Source organism: Metopolophium dirhodum, chromosome 1, assembly GCF_019925205.1.
Source record: "Metopolophium dirhodum isolate CAU chromosome 1, ASM1992520v1, whole genome shotgun sequence".
Taxonomy (NCBI): Eukaryota; Metazoa; Arthropoda; class Insecta; order Hemiptera; family Aphididae; genus Metopolophium; species Metopolophium dirhodum.
Window position 1 is genome coordinate 114,011,804 of NC_083560.1, and position 27,792 is coordinate 114,039,595.

At 37.0% G+C, this 27,792-nt stretch overlaps 2 protein-coding genes across 2 annotated transcripts in view; both read left to right on the top strand.

Annotated features, from left to right (window-relative positions):
* Positions 1-1,413, top strand: part of LOC132936184 (uncharacterized) — a 22,262-nt gene extending 20,849 nt beyond the window's left edge. The window contains exon 9 of the transcript XR_009663419.1: positions 503-1,413. The gene's annotated coding sequence lies outside the window, so the exon portion shown is untranslated. The remainder of the gene's footprint in view (positions 1-502) is intronic.
* Positions 623-8,568, top strand: LOC132951716 (52 kDa repressor of the inhibitor of the protein kinase-like). Its single transcript, XM_061023647.1, has 3 exons — positions 623-689; positions 5,042-5,839; positions 8,408-8,568. The coding sequence occupies exons 1-3, from the start codon at positions 623-625 to the stop codon at positions 8,566-8,568; spliced, it is 1,026 nt and encodes a 341-aa protein (XP_060879630.1).
* The last annotated feature ends 19,224 nt before the right edge of the window (positions 8,569-27,792 follow it).

The window sequence follows — 27,792 nt, forward strand, 5'->3', positions numbered from 1 at the left end:
AATTAAAATTACTAGTTTCAGCCTGAGCTACACATAAAAATTCAATAAATCATAAAAAATAAAAGGGTATTGTTATGTTAGTTATATAAAATACTCTATATACTCAGAAACCTAGAAGTTAACAAGGATGAAGTTATAAAAGAATTTGATGCCACAGAGAATGGACGTCGCATAATTCTTCATTAAATTAAAAAAACAATTGAACTTGCAATAGTTTATAAAATTGTGTATTTTAAAAATTAAAAATTGATGAATTAAAATAAATAAATGTTTTAACTGAAAAATAATAAATAAATCCAATGTTTGGGGGGGGGGGGGGGGTGGTTGATAAAGCTAATTAGCCATCTATCATAGGTTTTCCAATGTTGCTACCCTATGGTTTTATTCCAAATGACGCCCCTGAGATTATACATACCTACCATTCAGCTCAGTTCTAACCATTTATTAAATTACTGTATTTTAAAGATTCAAAATATCTAATAATTATGTACTTATTACACAGTGTGACAATACCTTCATCGAGGAAAGTAACTAGAGATGAGAACGGGAAAAATCTTTTACAAAATATAGAATCAAAGATTCGCAAAATTCAGTTCTAAAAATTACTGTAATAGCATTGGAAATGGAAGCACTTTTAAACAAAATGGCACAGAAAGAAAGCCCTATCCAACCATGCATATTGATTGTTGGTACATTATTTGAGCCTAAATAAATTATAATATATTTTGATAGTCAATTAGTCAAATATATGACTTTTACAATTTTAAAAGCATTTGATGTTTGCTTCAAAATTTTTCACGTTTTCAATGTTGAATATCCACACGAATCAGAGGATATATGGTTATTTTTTACAAAAAGTATTTTATAATATTCATACAAAGTATGACAAATTACTTCTGAACTTAGTGGCTAAGGCATATTCCATTTATTATTATTATTATTAAAATATTTATTTTCTTTATACATTTGATTAACATATTAAAATAATTATTTTCTTTTTACCTTTAGCTATCATACTAAAAAATATTTATAAATTATAATTTTCAAAAATGATGTTTATATAGGTACCTATTTACATTTATTTTTATTTTATTTTTAAATGTAGTTAAATATTATTATAATTTATGATTTGAATGTTGTTTGTTTGTATATGATAATGCTATAACACAATACCTAATTATGTTTATTTAGATACCAACCTAATAGTTTTTCAAATTCATATATACTTATTTTGTTATATTTATGTAACGTATTATTATATATTATAATTTTTCTATCTTTATTATATATAGGATATATATAGGAACCCTGTTTGATTTGTATATAATTATTTTTATTATTAATATGGGTCCTCCTCCATTATCTAATATTATATAACAATTTACCTATATATTGTTATTTATTTAATTTATGTATCTTTAATTATATTTATATGAATACCTATTATAATTATTATTTTATAAATAAATTTGACTATGTAAATTATTAATAAACATATTCATTACAATAAATAATAATATACTTGGTTATTTTTTCACTTAAACAAAAAAATGGTATGTTTGTATGTTAGTGGGTTCTGGATTATATGTATATAATTTGTGTTTATACATACTTGCGAGTAAATAGAACATCTACAGACTATACAAGTATTTTATTGTATTTAGGTATCTACGAAATATAAATTTAAATAAATATGCAATTAATTTCATTTTTTTAATCCAATAATATACAATTATAAAATTAGTTGATTGTTTATTAAATTGATTATACTTACTTTTTTAAAATCATAAATATTCTATTGGTTCAATTATTTAATATTATTAAACTGAGTATATGTTAGTTAAGTTCAATAATAACCACTTTGATAAAATAAACAAAACTCTGAGTTATCTTAACAAAATGTCGAAAAATATATTATTGATACTAAGATGAAATATTAGTTAAACTAAACAAAAACAAATATTAAATCAAATAATTTGTTAATTCTTATTTTAACAATTTTTTTATCTCAGTATCAATAAGCATATTATTGACTGAATATTAACAATGATATTATTAATTTAATCTATATTTTTGTTAAAATGACTGGTATTTTTCGTTCATATAGATGATCTATAGATCATTAAAATAATACTGGTTGTTGTTCCATATATCAAGTACGTAAGTTTTGTATTTTAAAACCAATATTGTATAATTAAATTACGTATTACTTGATATATGGCGCCACTGTTGTATTCTTACAACCCTAAATTCTTTTTTAGAGGACGCTTACATCATAATAGCTATTTGAATGCCAAATTTCAGCCCAATCCGTCCAGTGGTTTGAGCTTTGCGTTGATATACGCCTTGGGTCAATTCTTGGATTGCTACGGGGAAAGGAAACCTAGTGGTTTTTCCTGCATTTGTTGTACAAAAATAAGAGAAATCCAGAACCAAATGAAATATACGTAGGATTCAAAAAAATTACCGGCTTAATCAAGTTGTATTACTAAAAATATTGTGAAAATTATAAATATTATATACATAATATAATGAAAATATAATTATTTTAAACAAGTGTAATATTTTTTTTAGATTCTGAGTGGAACACGGTAAATGTATTGATTTTACAATGATTTGTGTTTTTTTTTTTTTTTATTTGTGTCTGTTATTACGGTATGGGGCAGTAAAACTGCTTCGATTTTCTTCAACAGTATCTTGTTCGATGGGAAAGTGAATCAATTTGGTGATTCGGGAGGTCAAATTTTAAAATTTCCAAAAGTTTTCAAAAGCGCCAGGAAAAATCACATAAATATTTAAAAAAACGGGAATTTTGGTTTTTGGTGTAACTCTAAAACAAATGAATGTATATACATGGAATTTGGTTTTAGGACATCTCAGCGAAAGTAATTTCGGCAAAATAGATTACGACGAATGGATGAAATTACATTGAACAAAAATGTTTAAATATACGTAACAAAGAGTCTCCATCACTTTTCCTATTTGCTTATTGTACATATTTTGCTACAAATTGTATATTTTCTATTTTCAGGACCGGCTCAAGCGAAAATAGTGAACTAGACAAAATCAAATTTTGCCGCACTTAACAATAGAATATTATCAGTATTTTGAAAATGCCGCCCTCTTACTAAAGTGCAGCTTAAGTGCCGCTCTAGGCGTGGGCCTAGGTTGCCTACCCCTTGAGCCGGGCTTGTCTATTTTAATAAAAAAAAAAACTAAACGAAAACTGGCCCGTGACCGAAGCAACTATAGCGGCCATTTCCACTCAGGGGTCATACTTCCAAAACTAGTTGCCGCGTTTTCTTAAATTAATTTATTCACATGGTATATAATATTCATTTATTATTATACGAATGATGGGACAAAATGGTTTCAAAAAATATTAGTATAAAACATTATTTCAACACATATATTATACATACAATTTATTAATTGTTAATAATAATTGCAAAACAATCTACAAATATATATTATATTATTATTATTATTATATTATACATAAAATAAAAATAAATCATAATATAATATAATAAAATTAGTTATTCCAATAATTGCTCTATATATGATTCTTCATCACTAAAATCGCTATCATCAGGCAAAATCGTCAACATTATAATACGAAATTTTTAAATATATACGAACATACGTTATGCTCATAATATAATATAAGGTACCTACAACATCACACATACCTATATACAAATATTATACCATAATATTATATACTTATTACTTACATATCAATAAAACGCATTGGCAAGCCCGTAACTGATGGGGGCCCGTCCAGGGGTCCGGACCCCCCCCCCCCCGAAATTTTTAAAAGTAGAAAAATTTTAGCGGTGAATATAGTTTATAAACTATAAATTGTATTAAATAATAATTGTATATTTTTGTTAAAACAGTAATTTAAAATAAGATTAAATTTATCATTTTATTTTATTTCAACGCCGTAATAAAGATTAGGACCAATAGATACGATTAGGTACTAGCATTTATAATCAATGGTACTAGTTACAATAAAATGTGATTGTCACAACTCACAAGTGATATAAACTTATATATAAAATACGGGCGCAGAAAATCCAAATTATTTAAGATTATAAAACAAGAATATAACAATATTGTGTGTATTGTAAAACATTCATTTTACTGCTGTTCGTGCTCACGTAAAGTGTATAAAATGAGTAAAAGAAACCAAATTCAAAATTATTTTACAAAGAGACAAAAGGTATGTTAAAAATGTACTATTTTATTTAATTATTATTATATAAAATGGTTATAATACAAATGTATTATATTATGTATTAATAATTATTAATACGTTCAATGCCGAGGTCGACACGTAGATTGACTTTAATGCCTCATTATTTTTGCTGGTGTTGTTTGATTGTATTATTATTATTTTTTTTTTTTTTAATAATTGAACGTGTTAATTACCATACTATATAGAGTATAGATAAATTAAAAAGTACCTTCTACTTTATTTATTTTAGACTGATGATGTCCCCACTGTCCAAACACAAGTAACTAACGAAACTAACGAAGCAATTGAGGTTGAAAACAACGATATTAGTTACTGTTTAAATAAAAATGTGTGTGATGAACTAAAATTAAAATTTTTAACTTCTCCTTGGATGCCAGATAAAAATTATGTATTTCCAACATCCACAACTTCAAAAAAAATCTAAAATTTCAATTTCACTGGTTTGAACGTTTTCCGTGGCTTGTTTACTCTACAATTGATAATGGTGATGCCCTATGTAAATACTGTGTAATATTTGGTCAAGAATTCGGAGGCAAAGGCAATAATCAAAAACTTTCCTCTTTAGTATTCAAAATTTTTAATAATTGGAAACATGCAATTGAGGTATTTAGTGAACATTCTAAAAAAGATTTTCATAAAACCAATGTTTTACGAGGTGATAATTTTATAGCTATCTATTCAAAAAATCAGCAAAATATTGCGCAAAAATTAGATTCAGCGCGTGCTGCACAATTAAGTTTTTTTTAGATATATATAAACCTATTGTCGACACTTTAGATGAACTCCAATTATTTCATGATATTGAAACATCATCAAAAGCACTAAATCTATATCGTAGCATAACAACTAGTGAATTTGTTATTAGTTTAGTGACAGCTAACACACTATTTTCATTAACATTACCTTTATGTAAATCATTACAATCAGTAACATGTGATTTAAGTGAAGCAGTGACATTTGTCGAAACTGTTTTGAATGAAGTTGAAGACATGCGAATCAATATAAACCAAACATTTAAAGAAATATTTGAAAAGACAACAAATATGTTAAAGTTGATAGACGGAGAGGATCAGATAAAAATGCCAAGACTAGTTGGACGTCAAAAAAATAGAAATAACGTTAATGTTAACTCTACAGAAGAATATTTCCGTATAGCTATTCCTTTTTATGACGATTTTATTCAACAACTAAAAGATAGATTTTCAAAACACAAAACAGTTTTGTCTTCTTTATATTTATTAATACCAAAAATGTGTTATAAAGCTGCAATATCAGCCTCAGGTTTTAATTTATATTCTGACTATATAGGTATGGATTTATTACAAACAGAAATTAAACTATGGAATAGGAAATGGATCTCACATTCTCAGGACGATCGTCCTAGTACAGCCGTTGAAGCATTAAACAATTGTAATTCTGATTTGTTTCCGTGTATATACTTTTTATTAAAAGTTTTAGCTGCATTACCAGTTTCAACTGCAACACCCGAGAGAACGTTCTCAACGCTGAAACGGACGAAAACATTTTTGCGAAACGCTATTGGACAAAACCGTTTAAATGGCCTAGCATTATTAAGTGTTCATAGAAATATTAAAGTGGATCCCGAAGACGTCCTGAATAAATTTGCATTTCAAAAAGATAGAGCTATTTTACTAATATATAAATTTTATATTAGTAAAATAGTTTATTTTATAATAAAATAGTCGACATATTGCATGCTTATAGACTATAAATTAATAATTGTTTTGTAAATTTAATATTGAAAAATTGTATTTTATATTTTATCTTTTTTTTGATTTGTGCTTTTGTAATGTGAATAATAGTTAAATAGTCTATATATGTATATAAACAATCAACTATTATGTTTATGTAAATTGAATATTATAATAATGACCTAATATGTTTTTAATAATGATAATAATACAATTTTATATTTTTAACGTAAAAATGAAGTGTTTAGTATCTATATTTAAAAAAATGTTGGACCCCCCCGAAATTTTTTGCCAGTTACGGCCTTGCGCATAGGTATATTTATACATATAAATATGATATAACCATACACATACAGTAATACATAAATACTATACAGTACTTATCAGTTTTCATTCTGAACTTATATAATAATATTTACAACACACACAAGCTCAACATAATATATATTATACCTATACCTTATCATACATACACGCATGCATGCATAGATACATACTTTCATATCACATCACACACACACACACACACACACGATCCCAGTATTCCATATAGTATACAAACAAGCCCAGTCCTTTATTCATTTAATTACATATGAACGCTCATACACACACACATACATACATACATACAAAAATATTATATATAATCAAATTCGAATAACATCTCCCTTAGCATACGTTATACATGAGAATAAATCTCAAACACACACACACACAGACATAAACTTGTAAAAATATTTATTTTTAAAATATACACGTCGGAATATAGGTACATTCGCTTGCATTCACACATTCCTTTCCCCGACAACATACGGAAATATTTATAATATATATATTATATATATATATATATATATATATATATATGGTCAATCGTTTAATCGTTTACAGATGATGATGAGTTTCATTCACACATTTCTCTAGCACAACACACATACACTCATATTATACCCATAGGATAGTTCATACATATTTAGATACTTACATAGTCGCATATTATATACATTATACATACATACACACATTCATCAGGTATCACAAACACCCAACCATATTATAAAATTAAAGTATTATTAAAATATATGTATATGCAGTATTCATATATATTTAGTTTATCTGTTTATGTACATATATTCATACATACAACATCACAAACACACACACACACACACAACCAAACATATTATACAGCTTAGGTACATATCAATATATTAAGACACAAAAGTCATACTTACAAAATACATAGTCGCAATTACGTAGATGCATTTAAACATTCCAATCCATCCACCCTAAAAAGTATTTTCACCCCCGCCATCCCTCTTCAATTACTACTACAAAATTGTGATTCCTATTAAAATACATAGATCTAACTATTTTATACAGCTCAAAGGATTACTCGACAACATACACAAAATTATATATTTATGACACACAATATTATGAATTTGTGTAACTAGTAGGTATACTGACTAAGGAGAATAGAGGATATCGACTCTGAGGGTCTTGGACGTCGTCTTTTAGTATATAGTTTGGTCACTAAATGCAAAAATTATAGTATCCTATTTCGACTTCACCGTTTATATACCTACTACATTTATTTTAATGTTTGAAATAATACAACATTTAATCTAATATATTTGAATTAAACACAAATAAAACACAAATATGCTTATACTTACTTTTCATTTTAATATTTTAATTTTTGTGTAAAATAAAAACAGCCATGATATTTAAAAACAAGTTGTAACAATTATAAATATAATAATATAACATATTTATATGTTTCATAACACTTATGTATATAATACGAACTCTACCTTATGTACGATTAACTGCTGATCGATACATTAATATTAAAACACACACACATAATTGCAAGGGCTATGACCAACACACACCATGGATTAGTAAAGCAGTTCACTATACACCTCATATCTCAATACACACTACGACTATATATGACTACGATACAGTCACATATTATAATAGAACATAGCTTAGCAGTGGCGGCGTGATAGGGTGTTTCATGAGGCAATTGCCTCACGACCAATTAGGCGGTGGTACCCCCTTGGTACCCCCGGGAACGGATATTGAAAACCACATATGGAATATGGTCAACTAATACTATTAGTATTAGTAGTATTACTTAATTATACTAACCTTACGTTTACTGGAAATACACTATTACCTATAGTACATGTTGTATAGTGTACAATAACGCGGTATATTGGTGATATTGTGGTAACACGTAACACTATCATAGATAATATTGTATCATTATTTTTATCGTCATTATTTTATTTATCTATTAACAATATTTCCCCTTCGTTGGTTGGGCTGTAGGCAACACTGGTGGATCGTGGATGCACGTAATATTGAAGAAATGACGAATTGACGGTTTCGTTACTTTTAACTTTAAAGTTTTATTAAGTATTGTTATTTGTAAATTTGAGATCAACTACAAGCGAAGACCGATTAGAAAGTTTGATGATTTTAAACTGTGAAAGAGATATAAACATAGATCATAATTTGGCCATTGATACTTTTGCAGCAACATCAGATTTATTGAGGGACAATTTATTGTTTAAATAAAGATTTATTGTTATTAATATATTATAAGTAATTTTATTATATTTCTGATATTAACATGACAAAGTATATTACTGTTGTAGAATTGTGGATTGGGGGTGTGGGGGCAAAGCCCCCAAGGTCTGTGTGAAAAAATTTAGGTGGTGGTGGTCGAGCATTTATACTTGCCTCATAAAATAAAATAGTTCACGCCGCCACTGTAGTTTAGGTATATTATATTTGCGAGTATTATTATTTGTCAGTGCTTAGTAGAAAATAAACTATAATTATAACTGAAATGGAATCCTAGTAATTTAAATATATTATTTAAGATTCTGATATCTACATATCTGCCCCTAACCTATGGTATTTATATCTATAGGATCCTACGATTCTCCCTGAATATATTATATTTAACTGCTCGTCCCCCCGATCATGATACAAAGTTTTTTTATTTAATCGCCCGCATTTTCGACCCGCTCGGTTTAATAGCTCTAGTTATATTTTTTGCAAAGCGGTTTACGCAGCGCGTGTGGCAACTTGGTATTACATGGGACGATCCGTTGCCCACGAATGTGAGTGGGATAGGTTCGTTGCGGATCTTCCCGTTTTGAAGCAGGTAACTGTTTCCCGTTTCGTTGGTACTCAACTCGGCGTGATTCAAGCCCGATTCGCCGACTACTCGTTTCGCCGACGCGGAAACCAGTCTCCGGTAAATATGGAAAAAGTTCCAATTCGTCGACAAACATAATTTTATAAAATATAAAAATATTTTTTATGTGGAAATATAGAATATTACAATCTACAATCAATATGTTGATAAAACTATTATGCTACGATATTATTGGCATTTGTCAGTTGACAGTAATCATTGCATCGATAGTTGCAACGTCAGTAGTTATTTAATAATATTAAAATGTCGTGATTTATAATAAATTCTGAGGGTAATGGAAAACTTTTAGTTGTGGATAAATGTATACACCGAGTTGATAGAATAAGAGGATCTAACCACAGTTATAAATGTATTAGATTCTGAGCGAAGCGATGAATGTATTGATTTTACAATGATGTGTGTTTTTTTTAAAATTTTTTTTTATTTTTGTGTCTGTCATCACCTTTTAGGACAGTAAAAGTGCTTGGATTTTCTTCAATAGTAACTTTTCTGATAGGAAAGTGAATCTAGTTGGTACTTTGGGGGGTCAAAAGTAAAAATTTCCCAGTAGTTTTCACAAGTGACGTGAAAAACAAAAGAAAAATTAAGGAAAAACGGGAATTTTTACGCAAAATCTGTTTTCGAGAAAATCGATTTTGGTTTTTGGTGTAACTCTAAAACAAATGACCGTAGGGACATGAAATTTTGACTGAATGTTTATATTAGCATTTTCTATACACCATAAAATTTACAAAATATTTTGACTCTTTTTGAGCTGTTTACGGCCATTGTCAGTTTTCAATTTTTTTAGTTTTTTTTTCTATAAATATCAATAAAATTTTATCTGTTGAGTAAAAAAGCTTGAAAATTTAATAGAAGGCTCCTAGGTTATTGTTTCAAAGGCAGATGAAAAAAATTAAAAATCCTTAGTCACAGTTTTTAATTATAAGCATTTAAAGTTCAAATTTGACAAAATACGGAAAAATCACGAAAAATAGAAAAATATTTTGATGAGAATTCATAAAAATTTTTCTTTTTAAATCTAAGATTTGAAAATGTAATATAAGATTACTCATAAGTTTGTCTACCTTTATCAAAAAAAAAATGTCTAGAAGAAACTTAAATTACATTTTTATGAGCGTCTGAAATTTATATTTTTAAAACATTTGATATTTACTCGATTTCTCATGTAAAAATTTTCTTATTTTATTGTAATTAAAAAACGAATGACTGTAGATACTTGAAAATTTCACTGAATGTTTATATTAGCATTTTCTATACACCATAAAATGTTGAAAATATTTTGACTCTTTTTGAGCTGTTACGGACATTGTCAGTTGTCAATTTTTTTAGTTTTTTTTTCTATAAATATCATTAAATTTTTATTTGTTGGGTAAAAAAGCGTGAAAATTTAATATAAGGCTCCTGATATATCGTTCTAATAGCAGTTGAAAAATATTAAAAATACATAGGCAAAATTTTTTTTATAAGCATTTAAAGTTCAAATTTTGACAACATTTATCAAATTTATAATTTATTAATTATTTTGTGGTTAAAAATTTATAAATTTTTAACTTTTATGGCTAAGGATTGAAAATTTAAAACAAGGCTCCACGTAAATAGGTTATATATAAATTACTTTATTCACAATAATATCATCAAATATACTTGGTGAAATCATAGGCTGACTGACCGTTTTCGCTCAGAATCGTTTTTCTTATACAATGATATTATATCATTGAATTCAAATTTAACACCATCCATTACAGTGACCCACTTGTAACCTACTGTATAGCAGAGCGACATCCACTTATCCACCTTTTGACAATTGTGGAGGTCGAGCAATATACAGAGAAGATTCAGATAATGCTATAATGTCAAAAACTCATGGACACCCGTCGCATGGAATCCAAGTGGCTGAACGTGGTTTTCGGAATAAGCTTAAAGTGAGTTTGTTTTAATTTTTCCATTTTTTTCAAGAATTTTTATACACAATTGAAAAATTAATATTAAAAATACATAATTATATTTTTTTATAACCATTTAAAGTTCAAATTTTAACGTGTTATAACTTAAAAATAATATTTTTGAATGACGAAGTGGTAATAAATACCACAAAAACTATACCACAGACATTTAATGAAATCCGAAGATCAATTATGACTTTAGGAATTAAGGGTTGGAATTGGCAATCAACGAATGATGGAAAAGATTTTCTTTTAGGTATTTATACTAAATTATTTAAATTATTTAATTTATAAAAATCATAAATCAAGAGATCTATATAGGGAGATACATGCCCTAAGTACTGATCTTAAACCAAATGAGAAATTCTTGAAAAATGAAGACGGAACTTGATGCGGTCCTGTGAGGAGCCGCGAGGATGGGGTGGTGACCAACTAAACAAAAAAAAAGAAACAAAAAAAAAGAAACGACACCACGATTGATTGTTCTTTGAACCTGCGCGTTTATTTGTAGCGTAAACGCAAGAAAAAAAAACAATAGTGAGAACAACAAAAAGAACAAATTGTGAGCGCACTGTACTCGAAAACTATAGTCAAAATGGGTGATGCGGCTGCCGGGTGCGAGTCGACCGTGTCGTATCGGTCGTCAAAAACTAGTGACATTACAATCCGGTTCACCCAACGGCCGGCCGACGGTTCACAGCGCGGGTGTCGCGCGCCGGCGTCGTCCGTCGTCGATTGGCGGTTTGTTTGAGAAGCGTTGCGCGGCTTTCCGCGTAAAAGGCTATTTGAATTCAAACAGCTATTACGCGGGACCGCGTCATACTCCCCCCCAAACAGCCAACGGCGGTGGTGTTCCGGCCGTTGCCGGTGTCGTCAAAGGATGTGTGTGGAGGGTGGTTGTGGTAGACACCTGTCCGTGGGTACGCTTTTCCAGCTGTGTTCAGCGGACGTGGCCCTGGTGGTGTCTAGTCATGTTGGGGGGACTGAAGTACATGAGGCTGACCTCCATGTCTTCAGTGCCAGCCATGCCTGCGTCCGTCTCACCTAACAGGTCCACCTCCTCTTCCGGGGATATTTCCATATCCGCGGTTTGAGGGTTCGCGGCTGTTAGGTTTTCCGCGGTTCCGGTTGCTCCGGAAGTGTTAGTCACTTCCGGTACCGTGACCACGGTGAGGTCTGGTGTCGCAGGCTCTGGCTGTGGCGGGACGGGGGCTGGTGTTGGCGCCGGTTTTTCCAGGCGGTGTTGCTGGGACGTCTGCTTCACCTTGTATTCCCGCATCCGCTGTTTGTTCCGGCGCTGGCGGGCGTTGAGTGCGGCCGGTGGTGTTGTGTCGGTGGTGGTGTCCCTTGTTGGCAGCGGGTTGACGGGCGTTCCTGGAGGCGGGATGGTCGACGTCCTTGGCGCTGGTACCGGTCTCTCCATCAGTGGGTGGGGTGGCAGTCTCGCCGGTGCCCGACTTGTTGTCGTTGGTGGCGCCGGTCGAGTTCGGGTCGCCGGTCGTGCTGTGGCTGCCGGTCGTGCCGTGGCCGTCGGTCGAGTCACCCGTCTGGGGCTGCGCGACCTATTGAGCCGCATTGCCGTTGCGGGTTCGCCGCTCGTCGCCCTTTGGAAGACGACGGTCCGGTCTTCCCACCCACGCATGTAGGCGGCCCACAGTACCGGGTCCCGCTGTAACTGCGCCGTGGTCATCTGGCGGACCCGTGCCGCCGTGGTGGTGTTCGTGCCCTCCTCCAAGCTGGCTGACCTCAGCAGCTGCTGGCTGCGTTCCAGCAGTTCAGCCGCTTGTTGGAGGGTGCTGGATGTCGTCGGTGGTTTCCGCTCCATTGGTGCTATTCCGACTAAAATTATGTACACCAAATGCTATTGTGGATTTATGGTTGGGATGGGGGTTGGGTGGGGGGTGTTTTGGGCGCTGCGGGGTTCGCGCGTTTTAGGCAGGACACGTGAATTTTGCGTGCTGGCTGTTGGTTTGTGGTGAACACACCTTTGCCTACGCGTTTGTGTAGCTTTACCGGTCCCCACCATTTCGGTGCGAAGCCGGCGTGAAATTTTTTGTGCGCGTTTGACAGGTGGTGTGCCTTGTAGTACACCGTGTCACCTGTTTTGTACTTTGTGTCCGTCGGCCCACCTGTTACCGGTGGTGCGGTCAGTACATTGTTTTCGCGACTCACCCTAGCCATGTTTATTTTTTCGATCGGGTTGTCCGCTGTCCGCGACAGTATCCAGTCCCCCGGCCTTTTGCCCTCTCTCCCGAGGACGAGTACCGATGGTGGATATCCTGTCCGGTCGTTACGCCTGTTCCTGATCGAAAAAAGAATGGGGGCTAGCTTGGTGTCCCAGGTGTTGTGGTTGCCGTCGATGAGTAGCGCGCGTAGACCTTTTTTTAATTCCTGGTTACGGCGTTCGACTGGGTTGGCCCTCGGGTGATATACCGGAGTTGTCCAGCCCTCGGCCCCCCACTGTTCGATCGCTTTACGCATATCGTTTGCTACGAACTGTGGGCCGTTGTCGCTTAAGCACACACGGGGGTATCCGAAACGTGAAAAGAATTCTCGTTCGAGCGTTTCGGTTATTGTTTTTGTAGTGGCTGTTCCGAGGGGGTATGCCTCGGTCCATCTACTAAACAGATCCGTAGCGACCAGTATGTATTGTTTTCCCCTACTCGTACGCGGGTAGGGGCCCATGAGGTCTATGCTAACCACCTCCCAGGGGTGTCGGGGTATTCTGGTGGTCGCGGGATCATCTGCGCGTGTGTTCAGTGGTTCGGTACACGCGCATATGTGACACGACTTGACGTACAGTCGGATGTCGTTTTTTTGTCCTTTCCAAAAAAACCGTTGTTTTACCGCTCTGTACGTTTCTTTCCAGCCCGGGTGGTTTGCGAGTACGTGATCGTGGTATGTCCAGATTACGTTCTGCGTCTTGTCTTTTGGGATGACTACGGGTGTGTGTTCGTCAAAATTTATCCGCAGAAGACCGTCGGTAAAAAAGTATTTATTTTTTTTATCCGTGGTACTTCCGGTATTGTGCGCTGGGTCGTCCGCTGTCATGTTGTGCGCTGTGTCTCGTGTGTTGAGGTCATTGGCCTGCCATGTAACAAGCATAGCGTGTGTGATTGTGGGACCACTAGTGGTGTTAGCCGGGTTCGTCGTGGCGAACAGATTGTCGGCCGGTGAGCTAGTAGCAGTGGTGAGTGGTGAGGTGGGTACTCCTACTAGTCGTTCCTCGAGGTGTTCCTCGTCTACCGGTGGCCCGGTGGTTGGGTTGCGGGATAGCATGTCCGGCGCCTCGTTCTGTACGCCGGGCACATGTGTGGTCTTGTAGTCCAGGTTAGCCAGCTGTAATGCCCACCTGGTTAACTTGGAATTTGTGTTTTTGGCTCGGTGGAGCCATGTGAGTGCCGAGTTGTCGGTGAATAGGTCAAAGCGGCGGGCCTCTAGGTATGGTCTAAACTTGTCGGTTGCCCAGATTATCGCGAGGCACTCGCGTTCTACTGCGGCGTACCTTGTTTGCGTATCACTAAACTTTTTGCTTGCGTAGGCGATTATCCGCCTTTCGTCCGGGCTGTCACCCCGTTGGAAAAGGACGGCGCCTGCTCCTATTTCGCTAGCATCGGTTTGTAGGCAAAACGGTTTTCCGTAATCTGGCGTCGACAGTTTTGGCGAATCGTACAGGGCGCGTTTTATTTTGGTAAATGCGGCCTGTTCGGTTTCGGTCCACGACCATTTGGTCCCCTGTTTGAGTCTATTCGTTAGGGGTGCTATGGTGTCCGCGTAGTTGTCGACAAACTGGCTGTACCAGTTGCAAACGCCCAGGAACTTCCGTAGGTCCCTCAGTTTGGTTGGTGGGGGGTAGTTTATGATGCCCTCTAGTTTCTCCGGTTGTTTGTCTATTCCTTCGGAGGTGACTAGGTGTCCGAGAAATGAAATTTCGGTGGCTCCGAATTTGCACTTTTCGGGGTTGCATGTGAGCCCGTGTCTCTGTAGACGTTCTAGAACTTTGTCCAAGTGGCACTGGTGTTCGTCCACAGTGTTCGAAAACACCACTATATCGTCTAGATATACGCGGACGAACTCGTCCAGGTACCCCCTCAGGACTTCGTCCATTAATCGCACGAAGGTCATGTGGCTGTTTTTGAGGCCGAAGGGGAGGACTCGGAATTGGTATAGGCCCCGACGCGTCCGGAATGCCGTGTATTTTCGCGCGTTTTGGTTAAGTGGGACCTGCCAGTAACCCGACTTAAGGTCCAGGACGCTGAATACTTTTGCGCCTCTCATCTGACGTATCAGCGTATTGAGGTCGGGCATTGGGTAAGCGTCAGACTCAGTGATATCATTGAGCCGCCTATAATCAATGCATAGTCGGGGTGAGCCGTCTTTCTTTTTTGCTAGAACGATGGGTGCGGCCCACGGGGATGTGCTCTGTTCTACCAGTCCCTGCTCTTCCATGTCCCGTATCATGGTGTCGATTGTGGCCTGTTTTACCGGTGGGTAGGGATATGGTTTGAGTGCTATGGGTGTTTGGTTTTTGAGGAGGATGTCGTGTTCAATTAACCTGGTGCGTCCTACCCTACCGTTGAATACGTCCGGATAGTTGCGTACTACTTCGGCGAGTTTCGCGCGTGTGTGGTGGTCACCGTTTATTGTTAATTTGTCGACATCTAGTGCTGGGGTTGGGGTGGGTGTCCGCCCTTTCCAGCACGCTGTTGTTCTCCTATCCGAACCTAAATGGATAGTGCTCGTTGTGTAGTCCCAGGTGACTTCGTTTTGTACGAGAAAGTCGTGACCTAGGAGCATGTCGCAGTACAAATTTTCCAGAATGGCTGCGTTGAAGGTGACCGTGAGGTCTCCGATTCTGGCTACGAATGTGGAGGTACCACTTGTCATTGTGGTATGTCCGTCCGCCATTCGTACCTGAGTTGGTTGTCCGTGTGGGGGTGTGCCATATTTATGTGCTATGTTCGGGCTTACATACGATTTTTGTGCTTGTGAGTCGAGTAGAGCTGTTACGGGGCCTGACCTAAATTCGAGTTCGACCGCGGGGGTCGGAATTTTGTCGGGGCATACACGTTTAGCATTATTTGACGGTGGTTGTGATGTATAGCTGGGTAACTGGTTCTTAACCGCGTTATCGGTACTATGGGGAGCGGTTTGCACCGCCATTACCAGAGCATCCGTTTCGGTTACCTCTGTGCTATGGGTGTGTACCGTATGAGTACGTGTTAATTCCGTAGTAGGGGTCGTTGTGTGTGGTGATGATGACCTGCTACTTAACGGAATTTTAATTTTTTTGATGGGTGATATATCTGATGACGCCGAGTTTATCGATGCGCGTTTGATAGTTATATCCCCGTCTGTATTGCCGAGCGTTGTGTGTGGTGGCGTGGTTGTATGTGTGTGTGTGTTTGAGGCGGCGGCGTGGACAATTGTCCGTCGACTCATTTCCCGTTTCCCGAACGCGGCGTGTTCCCGGGGCAGTCACTGTTCCAGTGAGGACCTCCACAGTACCTGCACGGGTTGGGTGGTTGCGGTTTACCTGCAGTACCGTCCCGTGTACGCGGTTGTGGCTTCGGTTGGGGCGGGCGGGTTTGGGAATATGTTTTGTACGCCGGTTTCTGCTGTTGTTGTGTGGGCGTTTCGTCTGGTGTGTATTCCAGGATTCCAGCGACCCGGCGGAGGTCTCCGAAAGTCGCTGGTCTCTGCAATCGGATATGTGTGCGGTATTCGTTGCGCGTTAGACCGGCTATCGTACCGACTAGCTGTGTTTCAGATAGCCCGGTATTGACGCGGCGCGCGAGTTGGTTTTTTTGTGTCACGAACTCCGTAAGCGATTGCGTTTGTGTTTGTCGGACGGATACTATCTCGGCCCGCAGTCGTGATTGTATTTCCACGTTATCGAATTTTTCTAAAAATTCGGCGCGGAACTCATCCCAGGTGAGGTCCAGTAGTCTGATGGTGTTCCACCATGTACTGGCTGCACCCTTCAGCTGCTGCGTGACAATATTAGTCCAGGCCGACCTATCTATACGCGTTTGGTACAATATCGATTCCGCCTTGTGTATGAATCGTACCGGGTCCTCAGGCGTTGTTCCGAGGAACTCCGGCAGCGAATGTTTCGCTGCACATACGTCGTCGTATGGTATCAGCGTCGATTGTTGTGACGCATAGGTGTGTGTGGAGGAGGGGGCATGGTATAAATTTGGCGTGTCATCGAACCGTACCGAACGGTCGGCGTGCTGGTTACCCGTGGACGGCGGTTCGCGCGCCGCGGAGTACCTCGTACCGTATTCCGTGTGGTCCGATGATACTGTGTGGTGGGGGCGGGTCGGTGCTGTCCCTTCCGGTTGGTGTTCCGGTGCTTGGCGTGCCATACCCATTTCCAGGCGTCGCATTGTCTCTGCAATGCGACGTTGGTCGTCGCCAAAGCGGGCCATGCAGTCCTCGAGCATAGTCAGTCGCGATTCCAGACTGTGCCCATGCGCCGAGTTTTCCGCCGCTTGCCGTACCTCCTTAATTATGGAACGACTCGCTTGAATCATGTCCATAGCCTGTTGGTGTGTGGGTGTGGGTGGGTTATTGGTGGTGATGTTCGGTGGCTGGGCGGGTGATGATTCGACCGGTTGGTTTTCCCTTTGTCCGGCGTCAAGCATCTGACCTGTTGGCAGGTTGTTTCCGGTATGTCCAGCGGGTTCCATAGGCGGAAACCGGACTTCGTTGGCCTGTAGGTTCAGGTCCGTGAGATGTTGTATCAACCGGATTTCGAGATCATCCTTCGCGCCCGTATCCGACAACTCGCGCTGCCTGCATTCGTAGCGCAACTCCGCGGCGGTCAACTCATTAATATATTTTCCCGGCATGACGTCTGGTTGTTTTTCCGGCGTTGTTTACGGGAAAATATCAAATGTGGCTGTTGTCGGTGGAACGGTCGTCGCGTTCCTTCGATCAGCTGTGTTGACCGTTTATCGGTGTTTATTTGCGTACGGAATGTAGGTCAGTGGGTTGTTATTGTTTTGTTATTGCGCTAGCCGGGCGATCACAGTAACCGGTTTTCGCAGAGTGTTGTCACGGATGCGCGTGTGTGCGTTATCCGGCCCACTACTGCGATTAAGGAAGACGGCGGCTGTCGCTTTGAGCGGCGGCAGTCCGATTATGTGGTATTTCTGTCCCAGGTAATCGCGTGTTGACGTTATCGGTGGTGGTGCTGGGCGGTGGTGGTGTGGCCCTCTCACGCTCTTGCGTTCCTACCTACCAACGTCGTGTGTGTGTGGACTTTGGAGCGTCGCGCGTGGTGTAGTCGGTGCGTCCGTAAATCGGGCGGCGCCGCTGGTCGTTACGTCCTTATGTAATATATTACGTAACGCCGGTTTTTCCGTTTTCGCCAGCTAACCACGTTTTTGTCGGATCGCGTCGGGGACTTTTTTCCAAGTCGCGCAACGTGAAGGGTATATAATGGTGGTAGTAAGGGATAAGTTAATAAGTTTTCACTTACCGGTGATTCCTGTACGGGGAGCCAGTTGATGCGGACCTAGTGGGGGCCGCGTGGGTGAGGTGATGTTGAGGTAACCAAGGTTATACGACAAAAAGAAAAAAAAAAAAAACAACTTTTGAAATGCGATGGTTAACTTTATTGCCTGGATAAAAAAACAAGGCGAGTATGGCCAGGGTTATTTGCCCTGTCGGTAACCGTTTTAACGAGAGTGCAAAACAAAAAAAAAAATAAGAGAAAAGACGATTGGCCGGGGACGTGTCGGTGTCCGTCTCTTGCGGGTCGTCGATCATAAACTAGTGACATTACGATCCGGTTCACCCAACGGCCGGCCGACGGTTCACAGCGCGGGTGTCGCGCGCCGGCGTCGTCCGTCGTCGATTGGCGGTTTGTTTGAGAAGCGTAGCGCGGCTTTCCGCGTAAAAGGCTATTTGAATTCAAACAGCTATTACGCGGGACCGCGTCAAACAGGCTCGTAAAGCATGGGGAAATCTTAGAGACACATTTAGAAGGAAACTAAAAACGGATACTGAAACCAAAAGTGGTCAAGGAAGGTCCAAAATTGTGAAATGGCCTTTTCTTAATACCATGATGTTTTTAAAGGATGTGATGATACCCAGGGAGAGGTCAGGAAATTTGCCTCACATATGATGAAAATGAACTATCTCCAAGTAGTTTAAGCAACGCCACGCTATGAGGAATATACAAATGATACAGAGGCAGATATCAATTGTTCTATCAGGGAAAGCATCTGGATCAGAATTCACTTCATTTGCCAAACCTCAATGCAAACAACAACCATCAAGTTCTTTAAAAAGAAATAATAAAAATGATAACGATACAATTCTTTCAGAAAAATAAAAACAAAATAGTTATGATTCCCAGGTGCTTGAAATTGAAGGAAGGAAAATTAACCTGATGGAAAAACGTTTTTCTCAACCAACAAATCAAGATGATCAGGACTACGCATTCTTCATGAGCTTACTGCCTTCTGTTAAGCAACTAAATCAGATTGAGAAAATAAGACTCCGAATGAAAATCATGAACGATGTCACAGATGCATTGGAAGCACACCAGTTCGTGAAGGAAGTAAACTCGTCAAAAATCATACCATCACCCATTGATTCCCCTTTGTCGTCACCATACAGTACTGAAGGTTCCGAGCATTCTCAATCATCTTCAATGTCGTTTCAAGCGAATCAAGCATATCAGACTGAAGTACAACCTTCACAACAGGATTTCTATAATCTAATGAATCTGTATGATTTCATTTTCACATGTAATTTTGTTATTTGGAAACAATAAAGGTTTTTTAAACTTTTATTTTTTATTTTATTTTATTTAAAACATTCAGAATATTTCTAATTTTTAAAGTACCAAACCAATCCTTCCATTTTGTTATTGAAAAAATTTAATTGGTTAATTTTATTAAGTAAACTTGTGCTCGCTCAGAGCAATATTTACCATTATTTAAAATTTAATACGTTCAAACTAGTGATATCTAGAGATACTCACGAATCGTTACTAGTTGTTTTAATATATTATATCTATATAATGAAAAGGTACTAAAGGTTTATTTACCGTATTGTGATGATGAGTTTTTCTTCTGGACTGACACATACCCTGAAGTTTGATTGACCAGTTATGTCGTTTCTTATTCCTCCAAGAATGTAGTTAAATGTTTCAATACTCATACGATGGTATTCCCTGAACTTAACCGGGTAATTCCGCATTGGTACGCAAGTTGTAAAAAATTCTCCTCTTAATCGATGTAAATTGAATTCATGGACCCATGTCTTTGTACTACGTTTCTTTAGTAGGGCGTTGTTTTCCAGCAAAAACCAGCACAAAAAATCATCATCAGAATCACTCATTTTGTTATCCCGTGTTTACTGCAATAGCTTCTACTACAAACTGCAGTAGAACGGTAGACAGTATACAGTTAAACGGATCACGTCGGGACCAGTGTAGGCATTCACGTCTGACGTCAGTGGATACCGATGGACGGATAACTTCGGATCGGATCGGGAGAAATGCGGACCTAATGTAGGTGCGGCCTAAGGTGGAAATAAATAAACTCATAATCGTAGCCCGTAGGTGCCTACTTATCTGTCCAAGTGGTAATTCAATACAAGTTTAAAATAGAGAGATAAAATAAATAAAAATGATAAGATACTAAGTGACGTTAATTTTATTCACTGTTTATAGAATTTTGGATTTTAGAATGAACAATTTAATTTTAGTGCGGGCCGCACTAAAGTTTCTAAAGGGCCGTATGCGGCTCGCGGACCGCGTAGTGAGGACCGCGGTTACAGATTGCCGTCATAATTTCACAGAAATAAACATGGAACATACTTTGATAACTTATTGTTTTTGTAATTAACTTACTACTTTAAATTGTTCGTACGTTTTTCCTATTTATATCACCAATGTATCTACTATTAGTTTTAATAAAATATTTTTTACAATAGGTATATCAATGCTTAAAAATTAAATTACAATTTAACAAAAATTAAATTTTTGTTATAGGTATAATATTATACATGTTACTTTTTTAGTGCATGTTTGCAATGTTTGTGTGATAAGATAATAGTCTTACTAAAACTAACCTATAAAGTTAATCATATATACTCTTATCTAATATACTGTAGCTCTGTACTTCCACATATTATAACATATGTACACTAATAATTATGTTTATTAAAGCCTACTTTACTAAGGTTCTCTCGTTTAATTATTATACAACAATTTAATAAACATAATTATTCTTTCAATGGAAAAGTTACTGCGCCCTGATCGTTTCGAGACTGATCCTAATTCCCCAACATCAGCAAAAGAATGGGCTCACTGGATCACAACATTCAATAATTTTGTCGAAGTAGCAAAAGTAAAGGAGGAAGGCAAACTCAAGGTACTCACTAACTTTTTAGCACACTCAGTATATGACAGTGTCAGCGAATGTACAACGTACGGAGCAGCTATCAAAATATTGACTGATATCTACATCAAACAAAAAAATGAGATCTTTGCTCGGCACTTGTTAGCCACAAGAAAACAGCAAATGAATGAATCTATTGATCAATATATTGGATTTTTAAAAATCTTATCTAAGGAATGTGCTTTTAAATCTGTTTCGGCCATCGAATACAGAGATGAATATATTCGAGATTCTTTTATCAATGGTCTTTTGTCTAATAATATTCGTCAACGCTTATTGGAGAACAACACATTGAAATTAGAGGAAGCTGTAACTCGGTCTCGGGCATTGGAAATGGCTCAAAAGCAATCTGAAGTGTATAGCATGCCTCTGACTCAAGGATCTGTGAACGCCCTAACTGAGGATACTACTTCAATCATCAAACCTGATAACAATCAACCAACAGTATCAGCGATACAACAAAAATGTTACTTTTGTGGCTATGACAAACATCCTCGCAGCTCTTGCCCAGCCAGAGATGCTGTATGTAAAAAATGTGACAAGAAGGGACACTTTTTGAAGGTATGTAGATCAAAAACAAAATCCGATAGCGCATTTGTGTCCATGGCTACTCTAGCTTGTGTAACTGCAACTGTACCAGGTCTCTTGTCTAAAGCTATTATTAGAGTAAAAGTAAACAACATTGATGCAAATACTCTTATTGATACTGGTAGCTCTAATAGTTTTATTAATGAAGAATTTGTCCTAATTCACAAAATAAAATCATATCCAGAAAACGGACAGGTACTTCTGGCAACAACTACCTATTCATCAAACCTAAAAGGTTATGTTCTTGAAGACTTACTGTTACAAGAACACACTTACAAAAATCTCAAACTATCTATACTCCCTAAATTATGCTCAGATATTTTAATAGGTCATAATGTACTAAGAACTCACTCTAGTATTGACCTTACATTCGGGGGACCAAAACCACCATTATCAATTTGTAATATGACTTTTGTAAATATAGAGCCACCTCGACTCTTCAATAATGTTGTTAAAGACTGTAAGCCAGTAGCAGTTAAGTCACGTCGCTATTCGGATGAAGATGCTAAATTTATAAGGGAGGAGGTCACTAAATTATTGTACGATAATATAATTGAAGAAAGTACTTCACCCTGGCGAGCTCAGGTTTTAATTACTAAAAGTGAAAATCATAAAAGGCGCATGGTTATAGATTACTCACAGACAATAAACAAATTCACTCTAATGGACGCTTTTCCCTTACCCAATATCGATGAACTAGTTTCTAAGGTCGCGCAGCATACCATCTACAGTACCATAGACCTGCGCAGTGCTTACCACCAGATCCCCATACACGAAGATGAACGTCAATATACGGCATTTGAAGCAGGAGGTCGATTGTACCAATTCAGAAAAATTCCATTTGGTGTAACTAATGGAGTGGCCTGTTTTCAGAGAGTAATAGATACTATAATATCCCAAGAAAATCTTAATGGAGTCTATGCGTACCTCGATGACATAACTATTTGTGGAAATAATCAAACCGAACATGATTTAAACTTAAACAAGTTTCTTACTATAATAAAGAAATATGGACTCATATTGAATGAGGACAAATGTCAGTTCTCGAAGTGTGAAATCTCACTACTTGGTCACCACATTAGCAACAAGCGTATAAGTCCAGACCCTGAAAGATTAAAACCACTGTTGAATCTACCACAACCTAAGGATGCCTCATCATTGAAACGAGTACTAGGTATGTTCTCCCATTACTCTTAATGGATTCAAGGTTTCTCTGACAAAATCCGCAGTTTGGTAGACTGCAAATCATTCCCTATGTCACCTGTAGCAGCAGCTGATTTTGAACGCATAAAACAGGATATTGCTAAATCAGTGGTAAATTCAATTAATAGTGAAGAACTGCTGGTAGTGGAGAGTGATGCATCTGATTTTGCTCTAGCCGCAACTCTAAGTCAGAGTGGTCAGCCTGTGGCATTTTTCTCTAGGAGTCTCACTGAAGGTGAAAAAAGACACCCATCGGTAGAGAAGGAAGCATATGCAATCGTAGAGGCTGTGAGAAAGTGGAGGCATTTTCTTATTGGAAGACATTTCAAGCTAATAACAGATCAGGAAGCGGTCTCGTTTATGTTCAATCTAAAACATTCCAGCAAGATAAAAAGTGACAAGATAACAAGATGGTGACTTGAGCTCTCATCTTTCAGTTACGACATAGTATACTACCCAGGGGGTCGATTCTTGAATCTCGTTAGGAAAATCACTCTTGAGACATTTTCCGTACTGTTATGTCGTACGACATCTGAAATGCCTATTCTTGAACTACACACGACATATGATTGTGAAACGAAATTATTTTGTCACATACGAAATATTTTTCACATGAACCAAGTTGGTTACTAACGATATCATGATTATAATAAATAATAATTGTGATAACACCACTGGTATGGCAGTACCTATTTTGATTGTTATCGATGTATTGTAATTCGTATTTCGTAGTTACAAACATAGTATGGTTACTAAAGTTTTTATAATTCTATAGTTTTATATGTTTATATATATGATGTAAACTTATACTTACTTTTAAACAGTTACAACTTACAAGTACAACTAACAAGTTTATAAAGTAGGTACAATAATTTGTTTTTATAATGACTCCAAAAAAATATATTGTTCGAAAACACAAAAAGAGATGCTCATCGAACTTCTAAAAAAAGATTCACAATTGATTTCTGGGAAGTTTACAAGCACTTTCACATTTAAACATGCTCGTAGCAGATGGATGGCAATCGCCGACACTTTAAATGCAATTCCCGGCTGTGTCAAGGATTGGAGTCAGTGGAAAAGAGTAAGAAATAATTTAAATTACTTCTACATAAATCTAACTATAGGAAATAATTTATACCTTATTCTTATTGTATTTTATCTTAAGTCTTGGCAAGATTCTCGTAGTAAGGTTAGAAGTAAAAAAGCTATGGTAAACAGACATGTAAATGGTACAGGAGGAGGACCACAAATATCGCAAACACTTACTCCAATCGACAACCAAATTCTTGATCCTGTTAATCCTATCACAATTGATGGAGATAAGACAATTTCAATGTCGGTTACTAATTTTGAGTATGGTGACATAAGCAGTTAGTATTTTTAAATTTAAATTTTTATTCTCAATAACTGCCTACATGACATAATACATAGTATACTAATTCTATTAAATATGATAGTAGGTACATGAAAAATATCAATGAATCATTGAGTCACTAAACATAGCATAGTTATTCATTTCAATCAATTGATCTAAAAAAGTCATTGAATCAACTCAATCACAAATTACCCACCTTTAATAATATATAACAAAATTGTTGATAACAGTTATTGGTGTACTGTATCATGAAATCAATCTAATTTTTTTTTGCGTTCTTCTCTTTATCATTCGCTACCGCGTATATCTTATTTTTATTATTAACTATTGGTAGTGCGTTGTTGGTGTTTTAGTCCAGTTTCATCCAAGGATTCCACTTTTTGGTCGCACTTTTGCTGTGGCTTGGACCGTGAGTACCAATTATTGTTGTATCCGTTATCACTTTGGCGATTTCACACTATCAAATTATCACCGTCTACTTGGATCAGCTGTTTATTTTTTTTCCTGTCTTGGAGACTTTAACGCAAGGTACCAAACTACATTAACTCTCGCCTACTGGCCGTGTATGCAACCGACTTTGCATTACTGTTAAACTGGTTGTATCCAATTGTGTCATGAGTAATCCAAAAACAACCACTCGCAGTGGCACTAAATTACTGGCTGTCGCTTCTCCTAATGTTGCCTCTTCACCTGCTAGCAGTTCTCCATCCAACAATGATATCATGACTACGTTATTATCCTTTCGAACTGAGTTTTCTGATTCTTTTAAAAAACTGTCATTGACGCAAGACAATCAATTTAAAGAGCTGAAAAATGACATAGTTCAACTGTCCTCTCTTCTTGCGGAACTCAAAGCTGAAAATAACATTCTTAAGGATGAAGTGGTTTTTCTAAAAGATAAAGTCCTGAGGCTGGAATCCTTGGATTCTCCTGCCTTTTCATCCACTGTTGTATCACAAGTATTCCAGGAAACGTTTGAACGAGAAAGATGCTCTACTAATTTATTGGTATACAGTGTTCCTGAGTCTTCCGCTGAATCTACCACTCAACGTATCACTGATGACAAATCAACTTTTGAGAGTATTGTAATTCCTCTTATAGGCAATCTTCCTGCTCAATACAAATTGGTTCGTCTGGGTAAAGCTCAGGCTAACAACCCTCGTCCCTTGAAAATAATTTTTGAATCTAAAGAATGCGCTTCTAAATTACTAGCTATCTATTATGAGGTAAAGAAAAAGGGTACTAACTTTCCGCCAAACTTCCGAATTGTAAAAGATAAGACTCTACTTCAACGTACCCTACTGCGTAACTGCCACTCTGAACTTGAGCGTAGGTCTCAGGATGGCGAAGTTGGACTGCAGATTGTTCATATAAATGGTCTCCCGAAGGTCGTGTTTAGCAATCCTAGGAATGGAAATTTCAACCAGAGGCCCACATTCAACAACCCTTAACTCATTCATCAGCTAGCAAGTCTGTCTCTGGTTTTTACCAGAACTGCCGTGGTCTCCGGACGAAAATTTTAAATTTTAAATGTAATGTAGCCTGTATAAATTATGATTTTTTTGTATTAACTGAAACTTGGTTGACCGATTCTTTTGCTGATAGTGAACTTGGTCTTACCAATTATAATATTTACAGATATGATAGATGTTCTAATACTAGCAATTGTTTAAGGGGTGGCGGAGTTCTCATTGGGATAAGAAAAGATTTATCTTCCAAATTAATTGCTGTTCACGAAATTAACGTCGAGCACTTATTTGTAATGCTCTCTGTTGGGTCCTATAGGTTCATAATTAATGCTGCTTATTTTCCTCCTCTTAGTCCACCTTTTTTATTTGAAAATTGTATGTCCTTATTGGAAACTATATATCAACAACATCCTGAACACACGTTCTTACTCTGTGGTGATTACAACTTGCCTGATATTTCCTGGTCTAATGATTCACATGGCCTTACTTATACTTCTTCCTCCCCTCTTCGTGTGCCTTGTGTTCCTGAACTACTTGCCTTCAATGGGTTCTACCAAAAAAATTCTGTTTTAAACTCTAAAGGTTCCATTCTTGATCTAATTTGTTGTAACACCGATTCCGCTATAGTTTGTGAATCTCTTGAACCGTTTGTTCCGCCTGATCCTTATCACCCACCTCTTAATATTTCGCTACATAATATCTCTACCTCTACTACGTTAAATAACTCGCATTCCTTTCACAACTTCAAAAAGGCGGATTACAATTGTATTATACATTTTCTGTCTTCCTACGATTTGGGTCTCTACTCTATCCAACCTTGATCTAAATACTTCGGTTAATACCTTCACTGATTCTCTTCACAGTTCAATTTTGAGGTTCGTCCCTCTGTCCCACTTTTATAAATCAACTTTTCCTTCCTGGGTGTCCAAAGATCTCAAAACCTTAGTTTATCGTAAAAATAAAGCTCATGCTAAGTTTAAATCTACATTTGATCCTGCTGATTATAGAGTCTTTTCTCTACTCCGTGCAAAATGCAAATACATGTCTAAAAAATGTCCTGGGTATCCAAAGATCTCAAAACCTTAGTTTATCGTAAAAATAAAGCTCATGCTAAGTTTAAATCTACATTTGATCCTGCTGATTATAGAGTTTTTTCTCTACTCCGTGCAAAATGCAAATACATGTCTAAAAAATGTCACAAAACGTTTGTTGAACAGAAAAAGTCAGAAAAATCTTTATCCTTGAATCCCAAGAAATTCTGGGATTTTGTACGTAGGAATCGTTCTCACACCGCTGTTCCGAACATAGTTTCCTTCGATGGTGTCGATAGTTCTTGTATTCAGGAAAGTGTAAATTTATTTTCTAAACATTTTAGTTCTGTCTACTCTTCAAAATCAATTATTCCAAACCTCCAGTCTTTAGACTTACCATTTTACGACTTACCAAACAACTGTTACTTCACCCCTAATGATGTTCTCCTCAAGCTCAACAGTCTGAAAAATGTGTTTTCTTTAGGACCCGATGGAATACCAGGGGATTTCCTCTACAGAATAAGATATGTTATTTTCAA

Coding starts and splice junctions, on each gene's coding strand:
- LOC132951716 (XM_061023647.1), top strand. CDS start 623: ATGGAAGCACTTTTAAACAAAATGGCACAGAAAGAAAGCCCTATCCAA. Junction 690..5,041: donor ACCATGCATATTGATTGTTG/GTACATTATTTG, acceptor TCGACACTTTAG/ATGAACTCCAATTATTTCAT. Junction 5,840..8,407: donor AAATGGCCTAGCATTATTAA/GTGTTCATAGAA, acceptor AGTTTTATTAAG/TATTGTTATTTGTAAATTTG.